At 46.1% G+C, this 17,861-nt stretch overlaps 1 protein-coding gene across 1 annotated transcript in view; it reads right to left on the bottom strand.

Moving 5' to 3' along the window:
- PPP2R5A (protein phosphatase 2 regulatory subunit B'alpha) overlaps positions 1–6,770 on the bottom strand; it is a 730,770-nt gene extending 724,000 nt beyond the window's left edge. The window contains exon 1 of the mRNA XM_085612862.1: positions 6,289–6,770. Coding sequence (XP_085468988.1) covers positions 6,289–6,436 — 148 coding nt within the window. The 5' untranslated portion in view covers positions 6,437–6,770. The remainder of the gene's footprint in view (positions 1–6,288) is intronic.
- Between the last annotated feature and the right edge of the window lie 11,091 nt (positions 6,771–17,861).

Below are 17,861 nucleotides of genomic sequence, written 5' to 3'. Positions count from 1 at the left end.
ACAAAAGAAAGCTGTAAGATGGCAGATAGTCAAGCTGGTAAAGGCAGTCCGGGTGTGAAGGTTACGAGGCCCAGAGAAAGCAACAAGGTGAGAGCTAAAACATCCAGCCCATAGCAGATGGTAAATACTCTACAATCAGCACAGATTTCTCACTGTGTGTTAAAAGCGGAACAGAGGCCAGAACATGTAAAAGGCCAAGATGTCATGATAGTCCCACATGCACATGGAAGGCCAGAGTGCAAACTTCAGCATAATCCACGGAACCCTTCTTTGTCATTTAACAAATATATAATGTTGTGTTCTCTGTAGTGATTGCTGTAGCAGATTCTGTAGAAAAGTACTGTGTGGAATGTTTGAGTTAATCTCAACCAGTGGTAATTATTCAAGACCACATTCCAGTGCACGATTCTTTTGCCCACCATAACACCCCGGACAGAAAATTAGCAAATTAGTCTTGGCCCTGCTGCAATAAGAATAGTCCAGTTGAGACTGAGAGCCAGAGCCCCTCAGAACAAGAGCACAATCAGCCCTAAAACTTCTTTGGCCCATTTGCCTTGGTCAGTCGGGTGATTGAGTCCTAAAATGGAGTGAGCACGACCCAGGGCTAGGCTCTTACAGCGTGGCACTGAAGAAATCATAAAAAGAATGGGTGAAAAGCTTTAATTACTCACTACCACTGGTAACTAACCTTTCTAACCTTAACTCAGTTATATCCACTTTATCAGCCAGTGAAAGATTGGACAGCCCTGCTTGAATTCCAAATCCCTTGAGGCTGCTCATAGATATCTGTAGATGGCACAACAATGGCATATACAGCTACCTACATACACCCAGATGTATATAATAAGCAGTAAGCAGGTTTATATATGTTAGGTTATTTTATTTGATGTCAAAACGTAATCTTTCTTTTGTGCTAAGCAATATCACTGGCTTAACAGCATCCAGAAATAAATAAAACTCTTAGATGTACATTAGAATTCAATACACTGGTCTAAAAGTATGGAATTTATCTGTGGAAGGCGAAATTTTTCTGGCATAGCACAGCTTTTTAACCGCCATGTGATGGGTATTTATTGTGGCTCGCATATTGAAGTGAAAGTGTTGCTGGATACCCCAACTATCTGCTTGATGATGGGTGGGGGATGTGAGAATGGCATTTTTGACACCTGCCGATTTCCACCAATCCACATTAAATATGGTAGGTCATTGTTTTTTGTTATAGCAGTCAAACAATCAAGTATATAATATGAGACAGGAAGGCAGCAGCGATTTTGGAAAGTAATAACACCTAGTGGCTTGTCTGGGCTCTAAACCATCATTGTAGGAAACGCTTTAGATGTAACTGAAGGTCAAGGCAGTAGACTCAGCCCATGTCAAAGAATTTGACAGGTAGGGGGCTAAAGCCCTCTCAGCCCAATGGTCGGTGGGCGTCTGTCACTAAGGACAGGCCTGGCCAACTCTATCCTGGTGGGATACAAAGAGGAGTGAATGGCCCCTGCACGGGTACTACTGGTATCATTTGTCCCGGTGGCAACTTCCCTATAGAAATACTGGCCCACTTCCTATGCTTCTGACCATAATAGCAGGAATCCAACATCAGGTCAAAACTTCACATCTGAAAGGCATAGCAAAACAGAGTCAAGGAGTGCCTTGTAAGCAAGCACTGAAAATGCATAGCTCAACACCATGAAAAACATGAAACAATCCAAAACAAAGAAAACTTTGACTAACTGTAGAGTCGAAATTGCTGCAGCAAAAAAAAAAACAGCAAAGGTAATGTGCCAACAGCTCAGAAACACCACATAGAGGATGATATATTCCACCAACACCATTCAAAAGAAAATGCCAAATCCCTTTGTTTACCACAACATAAAATATTACAGATGCAGCAATGGATCCAGCCACAACGAAACACCACCACACGGGACAATCGGATGAACACGAATGAGTGTGACAACACATCGGCACAAAAACCTACCAACAGGAACATGAACACCAAATCAGGATTCCCAATTAATTGAAACTTGAAGTACAGGCGCCACACAAAACCTAACACTGGAAGGACAAGCAAGTGTTGCACAAGCATAAGGAGCACATCAACTAATTAAAAATATGACTGGCAGTACCTCTACATCACAATAGTGGTCACCACATCAGATGTAAGTTAGTTTTACTGCTTTACCTGGTTGATTAGGTAAAGTTATCAAGGCAATATTTTAATTAAAATAAGGATTAGATGGTTGTGGTGGTTCACAACATTAACAGGCATCCCTTGACTATCAATATAACTATTGAGGAGGGTTTTCCTCAAATCGCTGTCAAAACCAGCACATGTCCATTGCACTAAGACTAATTTGAGGACGACAATTGTCAGCCTTCTAAAGTTTCATCACCGGTATCTGGGATGAGCTTCCCATTACGCAGCTGCTTCAAGCGTAAAAAGCAACATTAGATTAGATTAGTTTGGCATCCACATTGAGGCCTAGATGCAAGAACTTTTTTGTTTACAAACAAATGAATAAATCTGGAAAGGTTTTTGTTGTTTTCATAGCAGCAAAAGCCTTGAACAAAAAGCAAAGGTTTAAAATATGGTTTACTCTTAAGAATTCAAAACTCAAATCTTCCGCTAGAATGCATGTGAGAAGTTTAAACTTCGGACAAGTGCCACTATTTTGGAAATTATAATTTAAAAATAAACAGATACGTATTATAGATTGGGTTTTCTTGTCGGAACAAAGTTTCAGCTTTCAGAGGGCAAGAGGTTTCTGTATGTTAGAATAGCTGATATATATCCCATGTAGTAAACCAATGGGCTGCATTTTATATAATTAAGTGCGCAAAGAATTGTTTTCTTGAGGGAACTCCATTTTAAAGTGGTTTTAAAATATTATTATTTTTTTTTTTTTAAGTGGACTGACATTACAAGTAAACGGATCTGAAGGCAATGTACCTACATGCTTTACATTATAAAAGCTTGTACTGACGCTTTACAATATAGCTATTACACTATAATTTTCCCACAGTTTTTCATTGTCAGCCAGCAAAGCTGTGACAAAAAAATGAAAAGAGGGTGCCATAAAAATAGCTTGCAAGATTAAAACAGGTTTTAGACACTTTCAGAATCTAAATGATCTTCAACTGAGGGACCTACTACTGTTTTGCCCACAATTTCAAAGTGCAGCAAAAAGCACAGCATTACGCTTGCTTGCACAGAAAATTAGAGCGAAGTGAAGGTCAAGATAATTTAACTAGCATTTGTAAAAAAGTTTGAATACATCAGAAGAAGGTAATCACAAGCCAAACAGTAAATGCAACGCCAAATTTTGTAGTGTTTTGCCAGAAACTTACTGAAAACAAAACTTTTAGCAACAAAACGATTCAGTGTGCCTAGGGGCCAATATGAGGAAGAGATAGCCCATCTGTCTAGTTTCTAAAAGCACAGTACACGAATGGGATGTATTTCAGTCATGCAGAATCTTAATATAGCCTGGACACTAACTGTGCAACTTGCTCTATGGCACAGTCCACACAGCTCGCCTCCCCAGCACATAGATTTCAAGACTACAAATAAACACACCAGAACCACAAATATGTATAATCAACTATGCATTAAATATATATCATTCCTACAGGGAAAGAAAGCCTCATGAATAATAGTTGACATTTCCATCTACTAAAAGTCAAGCACTCGAACCTCATCTGCGTATTTTGTTTCTATAGAGATGATGTACACAGACCAACTCAAAATGAATGAGATCCTGCTGCTTCTAGTATTGTAAAGAACATGGCAGAATAGTTGCCCTTAATTAAGTGTGGCCAATTGACAACCAGCCAATAACACGCACATAGCCATATACAAAAGCATTAATAACTATATGGTTTTCAAAATGAGTGTCCCGGTTCATACTCCAGTCGGGAAGGAATTGTTCAGTCATTTTCAGCTTTCAAGTTCCAACTGTTCCTGGTGGAAATAATCTTCTCTCAAGTCTGCATTCCAAATAAGGCATAAAACACCAAGTGGAACCATTTTGCGGACATATATGTTGACTTGAAGGCCAGTTCAACATGTCTCTTGCCGCCTGTCCTATTAAGATTGAAACACGATGTGCTGGTGGACTGTGCACTATATTCTCAGTGAAAATTAAGAACCGTCGTTTTGCTGTATGCAGTTTTAGAAAAAAAAAACTATACTGGGAGCACTTCCCAACGCTCCTGATCTGCTGCTCCAGGAATAAGTCACCAGCGAACCGCTGCTTGATGAATATTAGTCCAATGCCTCGCCTCCTCTCTGCAAGCCCCGAGCATTCCTGTGCAAACGTGAGTTTAAACAGTATTGAACACTCTTTGCCACAGGAAAGCTGCACATCCGCAACACATGCAGGCACTTGGTAAATTCTGCATTCTTTCTTGGGAACGCTGCCTATCTTGTAGCACTCACTAATCAGGTTAGGGAATTACCATATGCGATTAGCATGACACATTATAACATGATTCTGTACCCAGTATTAACTCATTACCTGCCAATTATCTTTACTACGGTCGAGGCTGCAGGTCTACGTTTCTTAGCGCATGAAATGTGCGTTATTAATTTTTCCTTATCTTGCAGTGGGACTTTGTGAATAACCTCCTATGAGGTGGCCTACCTGCGTTATACAGTTTATGCCCTTTGGATTTACAAACAGCATTCTGTGAGGAGTAAGTGTCCCCGGCTTGAAGGCCTACCTCAAATAACGACTGATCAATGCAATATGCATTAAACACACACTTCAATGTCCGACGAGTGACAGGAGTCTTAGCTGGTCTTGTACATCACATATAAACTATCACAGTGAATTAACTCAACAAACAGCATGCTATATATGATTTCTAGAGTGCCACGCACACTGTAGAGGCCTGAAATGTCAATATCTGTTTACAATGGCTTAAAGGCTGCGTTTGTGATGTCTAGAATGACAACATAAGGGGAGGTAATGGGCATCAAGCACACGACCTAATTGCCCCTGTAGAAGGCAGTGTTTCAAGTGGAAGCATAATAATAGCTTCTACTGTAGCAAAGATGCGAGTGCGGTGTGTCATCCTGTGCCAGTCAATCATGAGGATACAAACACTAGGATGTGAACTTTCACACGAGGTTCTGAGAGCAGGTGGGGTGTTAGTGAGCCCTGTGGTATCCCAGACACTTGTTAGACAACTGGTAAGGTATCAAAATACAAGGAGTGAGAAACTGGACTTTTGCCAGCACACCAACAGGTTAGAGCGTGTGTATTTGGTACCCCTTGCTTTGAAAAGAAAACATCGCTAGCTCAATGTATCGACTACAGATGGCTAGGGTGTCAGCTTACACACAAGAGAAGAAATGGTATACACCTCTTATCAGTCCATACAGTGGCAGGAGCTGGTGCCAGGACCATGGAACAATAAAATAAATAGGTGGATTTAGTAAGGTCCGTCATTACTCGTGCTATTTTCAGAGAGCGTGGTTAGAATGCACGCTACGAACTCAACCATATTTGGGGGTTTAAAGAAATGCTGGTGAAAGGATGCTTTCTTTGAGCAGTACAGGCTTTCACACACCGCCAGCAAGCTCCAACTCAGTAGGTCAAGTGAGGAGATCGCCCACAATCCATGTTTTCTCAAAACTAGGCCTCCATGCAGGGACACCTTTCATCCAGAAGTACCACTAGGAATGAACAATACAAGAGCCACATGATGTAGTAACCTCGGGCGCAAAGTGTTACTGGCCTGTCTGTACCTAAGAGGACAGAAGAGTGAACACGGCGTCCCCCAGCAAATACTCATATTTACATATATATATATATATATACAAATTGCATCTCAAACACACAGTGTCAGTCTGTACATGAGAACTTGATTTGACATCCCCGTCCAATCAAGCACTAACCTACACGTATACAGCAGGGTTTTAAAACTACAATGTGAAATGTTCGCCCAGTTACTTAGTTCTTTATTGACCGGTTAGACCTCGAATCAAACTCGGGGATGCAAGAATTGCGTCAATAATCCCGTTGATCCTCAAATTATCGTTGATCATATAGAGCATAGTCTGCTCTTTCCTGTATTTTGGAAATGACAGGCCGGAACTAATACTGTGAGGGACAGTAAACTATAGATACGAGAACAAAACTGGATAATCTACTCACACATCACATACTGAGTTTAACTGTTAAGCAGTGCTAGGGAGGACGTACAATTATACTATAATACTGAGTGGAAGCGCCTTACAAGCCTCCTATCTCACTGCACAGTACACCCACAAGGCCCCCTCACCTCGGAGCTGCGGCAGTGGCGAGAGCTCCACCACACTGCCCTGACTGCGGAACTGCGACGAGCCTTGGGAGCGCTTCTGGCGCTGCGCCTTGCGCACGGATTTGCGCGTGAATCCGTCCACCTTCTCCGATGCAGAGATAGCCGACATGGCTGCGGCTATGTTGGCGGCTCAGTCACCGACAGGGGGCGGCGCTCAAAAGCTGCTGTCCGCCCCGTTCTTTCGGTCACTTCTCGTCCTGCACATGCCCCGGGGTACGTTCATGTCCGCCCGAAGGCTGCAGGCTCTGGCCCCCTTGGAATCTCCTGAACCGGCACCACTTGTCAGTGCGGAGTGGCCCACTCCCCCGGGCGTCCGCTCCTGCCCTCTCCCGTTAGTCCCCGACCCCTTGCCCAATTCGCAACCACCACAGACCGGGCCCAGCGCTCGAGCACACCCCCAACCGACAACACTTCGAGTAGAGCCCGCGATGTAGACATAGAGAGCGGACTAAAGCCCTGTCTGCAGCCACTGCTCTCCCCTGCGAAGTCGCCATCTTTAACGAGTCAATGATCGACAGCAGACACACACGACACATTTTATTAAATTACAGATCAAATTTAATGCAATTATAGCTTCAATGAAATAGTTATGTTCACGTATACAGCGATACGACATTTTTAAATGTTAAAAGGTTCCAACTTTTTAAAATAGGTACCTGCCACTTATAAATGACTGCTGATGTGTATAAATTGTATACATTCTGTTTGCTGAACGGCGTCTTGTTTTTTCGCAACTACTGTTGCGCATTTCTCAGTCACCTTCTGACATGCACGCCAAGCATCCACAGTTCTGAAACCACTCTACAGCAGACGCCTTTGATAATGGGTCCCTTTTCTAGTTCGACGGATGAGACTCCGAAGTAGGCTGTACCATGTCCTTTTCGAGAGTGACGCGGCGGGCAGCCAATCCATTCAGCTCAGCCTGGAGGTTAACAGCGTCAAAAAAAGTAATATCACGCGGCCAGAGATGGGGAGAAGGTACGTCACAGAAAGAAGGCTGAAAACAATGTTGAGGGTTGGGCCTTCGGTTTCTGTGACAATCTTAGGAACGTGTGTGATAGCTGCTGATGAATTTGCAACTAAGGGGCGTAGCGTTTGCGATAGGCCTGGAAGAGTGTAATTTAGGCACGTCCCGTTGATTGAGATGACACCTGACCAATCGAAAATAGAAGGGGGGGGGGGGGGGTAGGCGATCTAGTTTGAATACCGGTTTGTAGGTTGTACGTGTCTCGGTAGCTTGCTGGTGGTCTTGATTGTGCTTTTTTTCAATTAGTACGCTGGAAGGTTTCTGCGCAATTGCTAGCCTTGTGACTGGGAACCATACCTAGGCCTTCGTTTTAACTTGTGCTATTAATGAAACTTTGTTCATGGAAACTTTTAGGAAGACGCGGTGCAACAAACGTATATTGACTTGCCTAAAAAACGCTCCTGTTTTGAAAACTTACTATTGGCAGAAATACTAATCCTCAGAAGTTTCTACGGGCCGTGCCCAAGTAGCTCGAAATAGAAATTCTACAGTGTAATACAAAAATTTCCAGCTATCGCGGCAATCATTTTAGATTCTATTATTAAGGACACGGAGGTGAAGATTATTGTAATGTATTAGGGTCCCCAGGGAGGAAGGACACTTCACGCTGAGAGTTGCTGGTAAGTATAATATTTATTTTGCAAAAAGGTACTATATCAGGAGAGCGCCGGGAGACATCGGCACTGCTCGCCTGCTCCGCGCTATCCATCATATCCAAAATGGCCGCCGCGCTCTACGTCATCACGTAACACCGTGAAGACTAGAGCGCGACGCTACATATCTCCCCCCTTTACGGATATACATTTCACACATAAGATAATGTCTCTTAGTCTACCTGCTGGTGGACTCGTTCCCGTCTCCCAACTCAAAGTCTCTGTACTTCAACGGTCTTACCACAGCTCTGCCGGTGCGGGTACGCCTCACCGGAGTACTGGAAGTGTACTCGGCCCCTTCTTGGGGATTTCTTGTTCCACATCTTCCTGTACTCTGGGGAACTCCTCCGCAAGGCGATCCACTGGTGCTTCCCGAGAGTTCCACGGCTCCAGGATCACTCCCCATCTCTACTTCCTCCTCTCTCTCTCTTTCTCTAGTCATTCCCGTTCCTTCTCCCACCGGATTGACCTCAGTATCTTGAATCTGGGGAGTTACTGTCTGTCCACTTTCTCTTTCATTCCATCGCAATATCTTGTTGCATTTGGACATCCTGTCCTGAGACCAAACTTTCCCATCGCTCAGCAGTGCTGCTCGGTTGTAAACCTCCTCCACTTGCATGGGTGCGCTGAACTTGCTGTCACCTTTCCTTCTTAACTGGGCTAGTTTGACTCGAACCCACTCTCCTCTCTCTAACTCCGTCTCCTTAACATTTCTTCTTCTATTGAAGTGTTCAGTATATATTCTTTGCGCCTTTTCCAGATAGTGGTGCACTACTGCTGGAGACCACTTGCTTGTGATAGTGCGCTCCTTCCATGCAACATTGTCCTTCGTGAATGGGTCTCGACCTCTTAGGATCTGGAAGGGGCTGTATCCTGTGCTGGTCGGGGTAATCCTGTATGCCCACAACATGCACTTTAATTCCTTTTCCCAGTCCTTCCTGGCTCCAATCGCTGACTGTACCGAGCCCATGATAACTCTATTGAACCTCTCGGCTAGTTCGTTTCCCGCTGGATGATAAATGGAAGTATATTTGACCTTTATACCATTCCTTCCCATGTACGCATTACATTTTTTCAACGTGAACTGAGGCCCATTGTCACTTAAGAGAGAGCGTGGAATACCTTCTCTAAGGAAAATGGTTGTAAGAAACTTTAATATTTTGTCGGTGTCCATGTCTTCCTGTATGTCAACTTCTGGCCACTTGGAGTACCAGTCTACGAGTACCACCACAAATTTCTGGATTCCCTGAGCATCCAATATTGGACCCAAGATGTCTTTCAACAGGTCCTCCCAAGGGTTGGCGGGGTTGTCGAATTTTCCTAAGGGTGGGCGCATCAGGCTTTGGGACTTGTCCGCTCTTTGGCATTGTTCGCACTCCCGCACGTGCCTTTCTACCTGGTTATCCATAGCCGGCCACCAGTACATCTGTTTCGCCCTGAGCTTCGTTTTCACAATGCCCAGGTGTCCTTCATGTATGAGGGCAAGTAAACGTGGCACCAGCGTGTTGGGAGGAACTACCTTTTCTCCTCTCCGCAGGAAGATCCCTCGATCACAAACCGATAACTCCTCTCTCACTTCAAAGAATTTCCTGAGCGCTGCCTCCACGTGCCTCTTCTCTGGCCATCTCCCAAGTATGAACTGCTTGACCGCCTCGATGTCTGAGTCAGTCTCGTATGCTTTCTTCCACTCCTGTTCGCTTATCACTCGTTCGTGATCTTCCGTGAACGCCACTCTAGTGTCTTCGTCCTTGGAGCTTTCTCCATGGCTGTGACACGACTGAGATAGTCTGCTACTTTATTTCTGGTTCCCGGGATGTGTTCTACATCATAACTGTAATCCAATAATTTCAAGGTCATCTTCGCGATGCGGGGGGTCGCACTCGCATGTCCAGATGATGTGAGGACTTTGACCAGAGGCTTATGGTCTGTTCTTATCCTGAATCTTGTACCCCATAAGAATTGGCGGAACTTTTCCATGGCCCAGACTGCCGCCAACATTTCCTTTTCTATATCACTGTACTTCTGCTCCGTAGGCGACAAAGATCTGGATGCAAAGCTGAGGGTGGCCAGTTCCCCATCTTTTGTCTCTTGCATTAGGACCGCTCCTAGGCCCCTTTCACTCGCATCCGTCGTTAATACTGATCTAGCTTGCTGATCATATCCGTTGGCGCAAGTGGTGTGTCTTGGTGGCGAAATACGGTACAAATTTGCTGTAAAATTCGGCCATGCCTAGAAATGACCTGACTTCTTCCTTGTTTCCCGGATGGGATGGCGCATCACATATCGCTTTGACATTGAATTGTTTAGGTGTGATGCCTTGGCCGCTGATCTCATGCCCTAAGTATGTGACTGATTTCATTCCAAACCGGCATTTGTCCCACTCTGCCATGAGTCTAATGCGTTCTAAGACATGTAGGACTTTGGACAACTTAGCGTCATGATCTGCTTTGTTCCTGCCCATCACCAAGATGTCATCTTGGAAGTACTGAACTCCTTCTACTTCCTTGAACAGCTTATGCATGAGTTTCTGAAATACGGCTGCTGCCGAGGCCAGTCCAAATGGCATCCTGCGAAACTGATAGCACCCGAAGGGGGTTATGAACGATGTCAATTTCCGGCATGTGTGGTGTAGGGCTATTTGATGGTAGGCCGAGGTGAAGTCGATGGTTGAGAACCATTTCACCCGCTTGGTTTTTGCCAGCATCTCGTCTATCCTTGGTAGTGGGAATTTTTCTACTGTTTTTGTTCAATTCCCTCCGGTCTACACACAGACGCACCTTGCCGTTTGGCTTCATTGCTACCACCAACGGTGCCAACTACTCCACGCTGGTTGTCGTTTCTATGCTGCCGTTCTCTTCTAGCCTGCGTAATTCCTGTTGTACTTTCGCTCTAATTGCCAGTGGGATATTTCTCACTTTGTGGCATACCGGTTTCACATCTGCCTTGAGATCGATCTTGTGTGTGAATTTAGTCAACTTGCCAACCTTGCCTCCGAACACGGTGGGAAATTCTTCCTTCAGTCTTTCAACGTCCAGGTGTTGTTCGTCGCTGGTCATCAGAACTTGTGTTGTGCCACTGGGGTTCAATTGTATTCCCAAATCTCCTTGGTCTATCCACCCCAGGACTGAAGGGCCTTTCTCCGCCACGTATAGTTTGCATCTTGCGCTACGTTCCTTGAGTTCAAATTTCAGGCTTCGGTATCCTACCATGTGAATGGGGTCTCCTGTGAATGTGACTGGGCGAATATCTGGGGGTTCCATGTGGTGCCCCAGGTGGTCTTTGAAGTTTTTGACCCACACGGTTCGTTGTATTATGGTATACGGAGATCCGCAATCTGCTACCATCTTTATCGGTATACCTTCTATCACCAGGTCGCATTTGGGTTTCTTGGAGCGGTTGCAGTTGATCCCTAGTATCTGTTCTTCTATGCACACCACGCTGTCTTCTTCTTCTTCGCCTTCCACATCTGCCTCTTGTGCGACGTATTTGACTGCCGCTCTCTTTTGCTTACGGCGACATACTTTCTCGTAGTGCCCTACGATCCCGCAAAACATGCATTTGGCATGAAAGGCTGGACACCTCTTGTCATAGGCTGGATGTGACAGGCTGCCACACCTGTAACACATGTTCTTGTCTTCATCGCCCGGCTTCTTCGCCGATGCTGACTTGGGCGTCCATTTGGCTTGTGCCCTCGTGTCCCCCGTTGCTCCCTTGCCTCTTTCGGGTGGTCCTGCCTCGGTGACTTTGTTCATCATGGGCCTGGCGGCTGTCTCTTTCTTCGCCGCCTCCGCACATCTTTTCGATAGCTCCGCCTTCTTCACCATGGCTATGACTTCCTTCAGGGTCGCTTCTCTATTTACCCACAGCTTGTCCTGGATCGTCGAGTTCGTGGTGTGCATGACGATTTGATCTTTAATGAATTCATCATGTAATGTGCCGAATTTACACGTGACCGCCAATTTCCTCAACGCTGCTTCATATTCATCTATGGACTCCCCCACTGCTTGTTTCCTTTGTTGGAAGTTGTATCTGTACATGGACGTGCACACCGCTGGCCTATAATGTTTATTCAGGTCATCAATCGCGTGCTGGAACACGTCATCATCCGCCGCTTGTCGTGGAGTCGGGACTATTTTCTGGAACACTCTGATGCCTTCCAGGCCTAGGTTGTGGAGTAATATCCTCTTCCTTCTCTTGCTGGGAAATGCTTCTCTGTTCTCGTCCTCCAGGGCCTCCAGATAGTTCATAAAGTATTCTCTCCAGTCTTCCCACTTCATCGAGGGATCCCCTGGTTTGGGTAAGAAGGGAATGGGTGTTCTTCCAGGTGGCTCTTCCTCTCCCCTCGGACTGCCTGGCGCGCTTTGTCTGTGCAGGCGCGGGGGACTCTGTTGTGATGCAGATCCACCCCCTGTGCTGTGTTCTGCTTGCTCCGCCAGGGCCCCAGGCGTTCCTTCTATTTTCTTTGAACGTGGAACCTCTGCCTCTGTGCTTCCACGGTCGTTGTCTTGGCCCACTGCTCTACTCCCTTGTGGGCAGTGTCTATCCTGCTGTGTTCGTCCCCTTCCATGTCCTCGCGTGCGCCTTGGGGTGGCGTGTAGTGATTTTCCTTCCCTTCCTTGCCTTGTGGCAGATCACGCTGGCTACAATCAGCTTGGTCGCAGCTGCTGTGCTCAGGGCTGTTCCTGCGCGCATTTGGCTGCTGGGACTTCGAGCGTCCCCTCTGCCACGCTCTCCCTTTGGTTCTGTACCTGTGTGTGCGTTCGGCTGCTGCTCCCTTGGGTTGCTGGTGTGATGCCCCAGGTTCCACGTGGCCCCCGTGTTGCTCCTGGTTAGATTTTCTTTCATCCCGTCCTCGTCGCCATTTGTAATGTATCGGGGTCCCCAGGGAGGAAGGACACTTCACACTGAGAGTTGCAGGTAAGTATAATATTTATTTTGCAAAAAGGTACTATATCAGGAGAGCGCCGGGAGACATCCGCACTGCTCGCCTGCTCCGCGCTATCTATCGTATCCAAAATGGCCGCCTCGCTCTACGTCATCACGTAACACCGTGAAGACTAGAGCGCGACGCTACAATTATGCTTCTCAATTTCTTTACTACTCAAACAGCAGCCAATAAAAACACAGTAAACATAGTAAAAAAAACTACATATCCCATGAGGCTTTGAACCACGCCTCCATTATCAACCAGTCAAACGTGTCCTGAATACACAAAATAGCGAGGCACCATTTTGACTGCCTCTTTCTTTGGAATAAGTAGTCTCAAAAAGTCCAGTAAACAAAATAAGCAACAGTTCTGACTCTCAACGGAGAGCAACTTCCAACGAGTCTCGGATGAGACAACTATCCAACAAGGGACGCCAGCATCCTTGCCACGAGGAAGAGCAGATTCAACTCTGTTTGGAATCCGTTCCTGAAAGTAGAAACAAGTTTGAAAAACATGGAACCACCAATATGGTATCAGGGTAGGGCAAAAAACATCATACATTTAATGTATCATACACAACATGACAGTTGTAAATCTTACCTGTCCCAACGGGTGGGATAATCCTCGCCTCTGTGTCCTTAATAGAATCTAAAAATCTTGTTAAAATAGCTGGAAAATTTTGTATTCTATGGCAGGACCGGAGGCTCAGATTATGCTGGTTCAAAGCTGACCAACAACAACAGAAGAAACATGAGTAATAGGTTTATAATAAAATATTTTAAACATTGAATCTGAAGACCAATCTGCAGCTTTTAAAATATCTTCTAAACGAGAAACCATAATTAAAGCCTTGGAGGCCAAAGCACCTCTATTGGAGTGCGCACCATCACAGAAAAATCAATACCAGCTTCAGCCATCACCCACTTAACCCAACGTGCCAGAGTGGCCGCTGAGACTGGGCGAAAAGGTTTCTGGATTGCCAAGAGTAACTGACCCAGAGGGTCCAATCTGTGAGCTAAAGTACGTTCTTCATACATTTTTAAGCTTTCCGAAACACATCATTTCTCATTATGAGGGAAAGTGGGGTACTCAACCGAACAAGACATTGTCTTAGTCCTCCTAGAAATGATGAAAGAAACACCTTTGGGAAAGAAAACACTTCCTGCCAAGTCTAAAGCATGAACATCAGACACTCTTCGACATGAAATAAGACACAACAACATAGTGAGTTTAGCAGATAATTGTTGTAAAGCTAAATCTATATTATCCCGCCATGATTCTAACAAAGAAAGAACTTTTGAAACATCCCATAGCATAGTGTATCTGGTCGAGGCGGTCAAGCGACTCTGGTGCCGGGTGCATTCCCACTGCTTTTCCATCAATATGATTATGTCAGGCCGATAAAGCCGACCTGAAATTATTTACAGACCTATAAGATAGATCTGATTCAGCACATCCAGACAAAAAATTTAGTTTTTCCTTCAAATCAGATCCCACGGGATCCACCTGTCATTGAAGGCACCAACCCAGCCATCGCTTCAAGGATGCAGAATATCGCATGCGGGTGGATGGAGCCCAAGCTTGTTGTATAAAGTCGGCAGCCGCCGATGAAAGGCTCTCAATTCGTTCATGTCTCCGGAGAGCGTCCTAACCAGGAGGGTTAACTGATTCTGGAGGACCAGAGGATGTGGGGAGCCCACTGGGTCCTGGAGCAGCATCGAGAACACAGACAGTTGGAATGGCAGATCCACAGACCGTTCCAACAGAGTCGGAAACCACGATTGTGTCTTCCATAACGGTGTGACTAACACTAATGACGTTGCTTGTCTCCGGACCTGAGCAGCTACTCTGGGAATCAACGTGAAAGAGGGAACGGCATGATTCTTTTGGGAACCCCAGTGATGGAGAAATGCGTCCGTTTCCAGCCCCATCGGATCCAGTCTCCAGTTGTAGAACTGGGTAAACTGAGTATTGAGGCAAGAGGCAAAGAGATATATCAGGCAAGGCCCTCGAATACTCATGATCTCTAGAAACACAGAAGGATGGAGTCTCCAGTCGCTGAAATCCCTCAGAAACCTGGAGTTCCAGTCCGCTACCTGATTGCGCTTGCCGGTATGTGTTCTGCCACAATCCTGATCTTCTGTGACAGGAAGAAGTGCCAAAACTCCCTTGCAATGTTGGCCAGAAGTCAGGATTTCGACCCTCCTAGGCGATTGACGTAGCGCACCGCCAACACACTGTCCATCCTCAGGAGGATGCAACAATTGCTCTTGAATGGGGAGATTGATCTGATGGCAAGCGATCCGGCTATCAACTCAAGACAGTTTGTGTGTAATTGTAACTCTTACGTGGACCACTGACCGCCGGTGGCAAAATCTCCGCATCTTGCACCCCAGCCTCAACGACTGGCATCCGACTCGATAATAACGTTGGGAGAGGCTCCGAAAATGGCTTTGCCATTCTATGCCTCCATATGGGCTAGCCACCATTGCAGTTTCTCTTGCGCATATAGAGATCAAATGATCGTACGAGAACCTTTTCTGTAGGTAGTGAATCTTAAGGCGTTGTAGCGCCCTGTAATGAAGAGGCCCTTGGAAGATCGGTTGAATCGAGGTTGCAAGGAGACCTACAATCCTCACCAGGGACCTCAGCGAAACCAACTGCTTCAACAGAGTTGTTCGAATCTCCCTCTTTATGGATTTAATCTTGGATGCGGGGAGGAGCAACTGGGCCCTCACTGAGTCAATTTGAAAGCTTAGGAAGTCTACTAGTTGGGATGAAATAGTCATGGATTTTTTGGTATTGATTACAAAACCCAACTCCTGCAATAGTGAGATCGTCCATTGTAAGTGGGTGCACTGCAGTGTGGGGTCTTGGGCTAGGAGAAGCATGTCATCGAGATAAACGATCATGCGGACACCCATCTCTCGAAGCCTTGTGGTCACTGGCTTCAGCAGTTTTGTAAACACCCACGATACTGAGGAGAGAACGAAAGGAAGGGATAGGTAATGGAACCGTTGTCCCTTCCATTGAAATTGGGGACATTTCTGATGGGAGGGACAAATGGGGACCATAAGGTAAGCGTCTTTCAGATCCAGGCGGACCATCCAGTCCCCTTCGAGCAACAAATCCCTTAAAAGATGGATTTCTTCCATCTTGAAATGTCTGTATACAACAAAAGGGTTGAACTCCCTGAGATTTAGCACAAATCTTTGTCCTCCCTTCTTTTTAACCAGGAAGATGTTGCTGCAAAAACCTTTGGGAACGAAGGGTCCCACAGCAATAGCCTGCTTTGCCAAAAGTTCGTGAAGTTCTGGGTCTATAAAAGATTGTTCTTGTAGGGAAAAATGGAGAGGAGTAGGGGGAGTTACCTGAAAAGGGACATCGATTAACTCTATTTGATACCCCTGAACCATGTGAATAATCCATGCATCTGATGTGATCTTCGTCCAATTGTACAGAAAATGCATTAGTCTGCCCCCAGAGGAAGCATAGGAAAGAGAGGTGGAATTACCCGAGGACTGGCCATTGTTGTTTCTGTATCCTCTGTTGATGCCGCTGTTGTACTGGCCCTGGAAACCCCTGGATCTGGTGGGGTAAAATCCGGCCTGATCAGGTTCCTGGGTGTATCCCCTACGTCTAGGGGTGAAGCCACGCTGGGGACTTTGATGACGGAAGTGGTCGGTCGAGCGCCCCCTGCCACGACCAGCCCTGCCAGAGAGGGGGTGGAACACCCTCTTGAGAGAGGACTGTGACTTATCCAGCGACATGAACGTGTTGACAAATTTGGCAATGTCTTTTACAAAAGGTTCTCCGAACAGTTGCCCTTTAGCTAGGGGGCCTGGTTTTGCAGAAGCTAGTTCAATGAGCTGCGGGTCAATTCGCAAGAGGACTGATTTGCGTCTCTCCGAGGAAAGGGCGCAGTTGGCATTGCGGATGAGACATTTTGCCCTCTGGGTCCAGCCTGCAAGGACCTCCAGGTGGATAGCTGCTCCAGTCTCCTGCGCCTGAAGCGCTAGTTCCAGAATCTTGGCCAACGGGTCAGATACGTCCAACAATTTGTCCTGACAAGCCCTAAGTGCTTGGTCTATGACCTTTTTGGGATCTTTCTTATATTTCTTTAAGAATGTCTGCATAGCCTTATCTATCGCAGGGGTCAAGGCAATTTTATTTGCAATGTCGGGGCGGGGTCATTCAGATCACAGGCGGGCTCGTACCTCCTTGTCAAAGCTCTTGTGCAGGTTAGCCTGCATGTACTCCGCCACTGCCGTGGTGGGAGCCCAATCTGAAGAGCGGGGATGCACAATACTGGAGGGATCAAAGGTGAAAGGAAAAGGTTGGACAGGGGAAAGGGAGTGCTTGCGCTTCTTGGCACATTTACGTGGGCGCGATTCTTGGGAAGAATCTGTATCAGTGTCAGTCGTGGGAACAGAAATGGAAGGGCCCGGAACAGGAGAGGGGACCAAGGGGTTCGGGCTATAATCATGCTCTTTATCCTTCTGAAGTTTGGAATAAACCTGAACGTGGGGCCATGGGAGACCAGTGGGTTCAGGGGGAGGAATAGGGGAGGGGTTGGGAGTACCAGTCGGAGGGGTAGGAGTAGCCCCTACTAATTGGTCAAGGCGGAGAGATATAGGCAGTAAGGCGGAGGAAAGGGCCTTATCTAACTTCTGATCTAACTTCTTTTCAATGAGGGTGTCCATTCTATCATCATAATAGAAATCTTCGTCCTCTGCAGGACCATAAGCAGCCAACTCCTCCTCATAGACCTCCCAGTCCGACATCCCTGTTGAATATGGAATATTCAATGCTAAATCCCAAGTGGGAAGCCAAATTTTACAACCCAGACCCAGCCCTGGGAAAGGGCGTCGAATGGGAGTTAATGCTGGGCAGTGTGCCAAGGAAACAAGCATTGGCATAGCCAATA

This window comes from Triturus cristatus, chromosome 6 (genome assembly GCF_964204655.1).
Source record: "Triturus cristatus chromosome 6, aTriCri1.1, whole genome shotgun sequence".
NCBI classification, from domain to species: domain Eukaryota; kingdom Metazoa; phylum Chordata; class Amphibia; order Caudata; family Salamandridae; genus Triturus; species Triturus cristatus.
The sequence above is the reverse complement of the archived record's forward strand: the minus strand, read 5'-3'. Positions and strand labels throughout refer to the sequence as shown.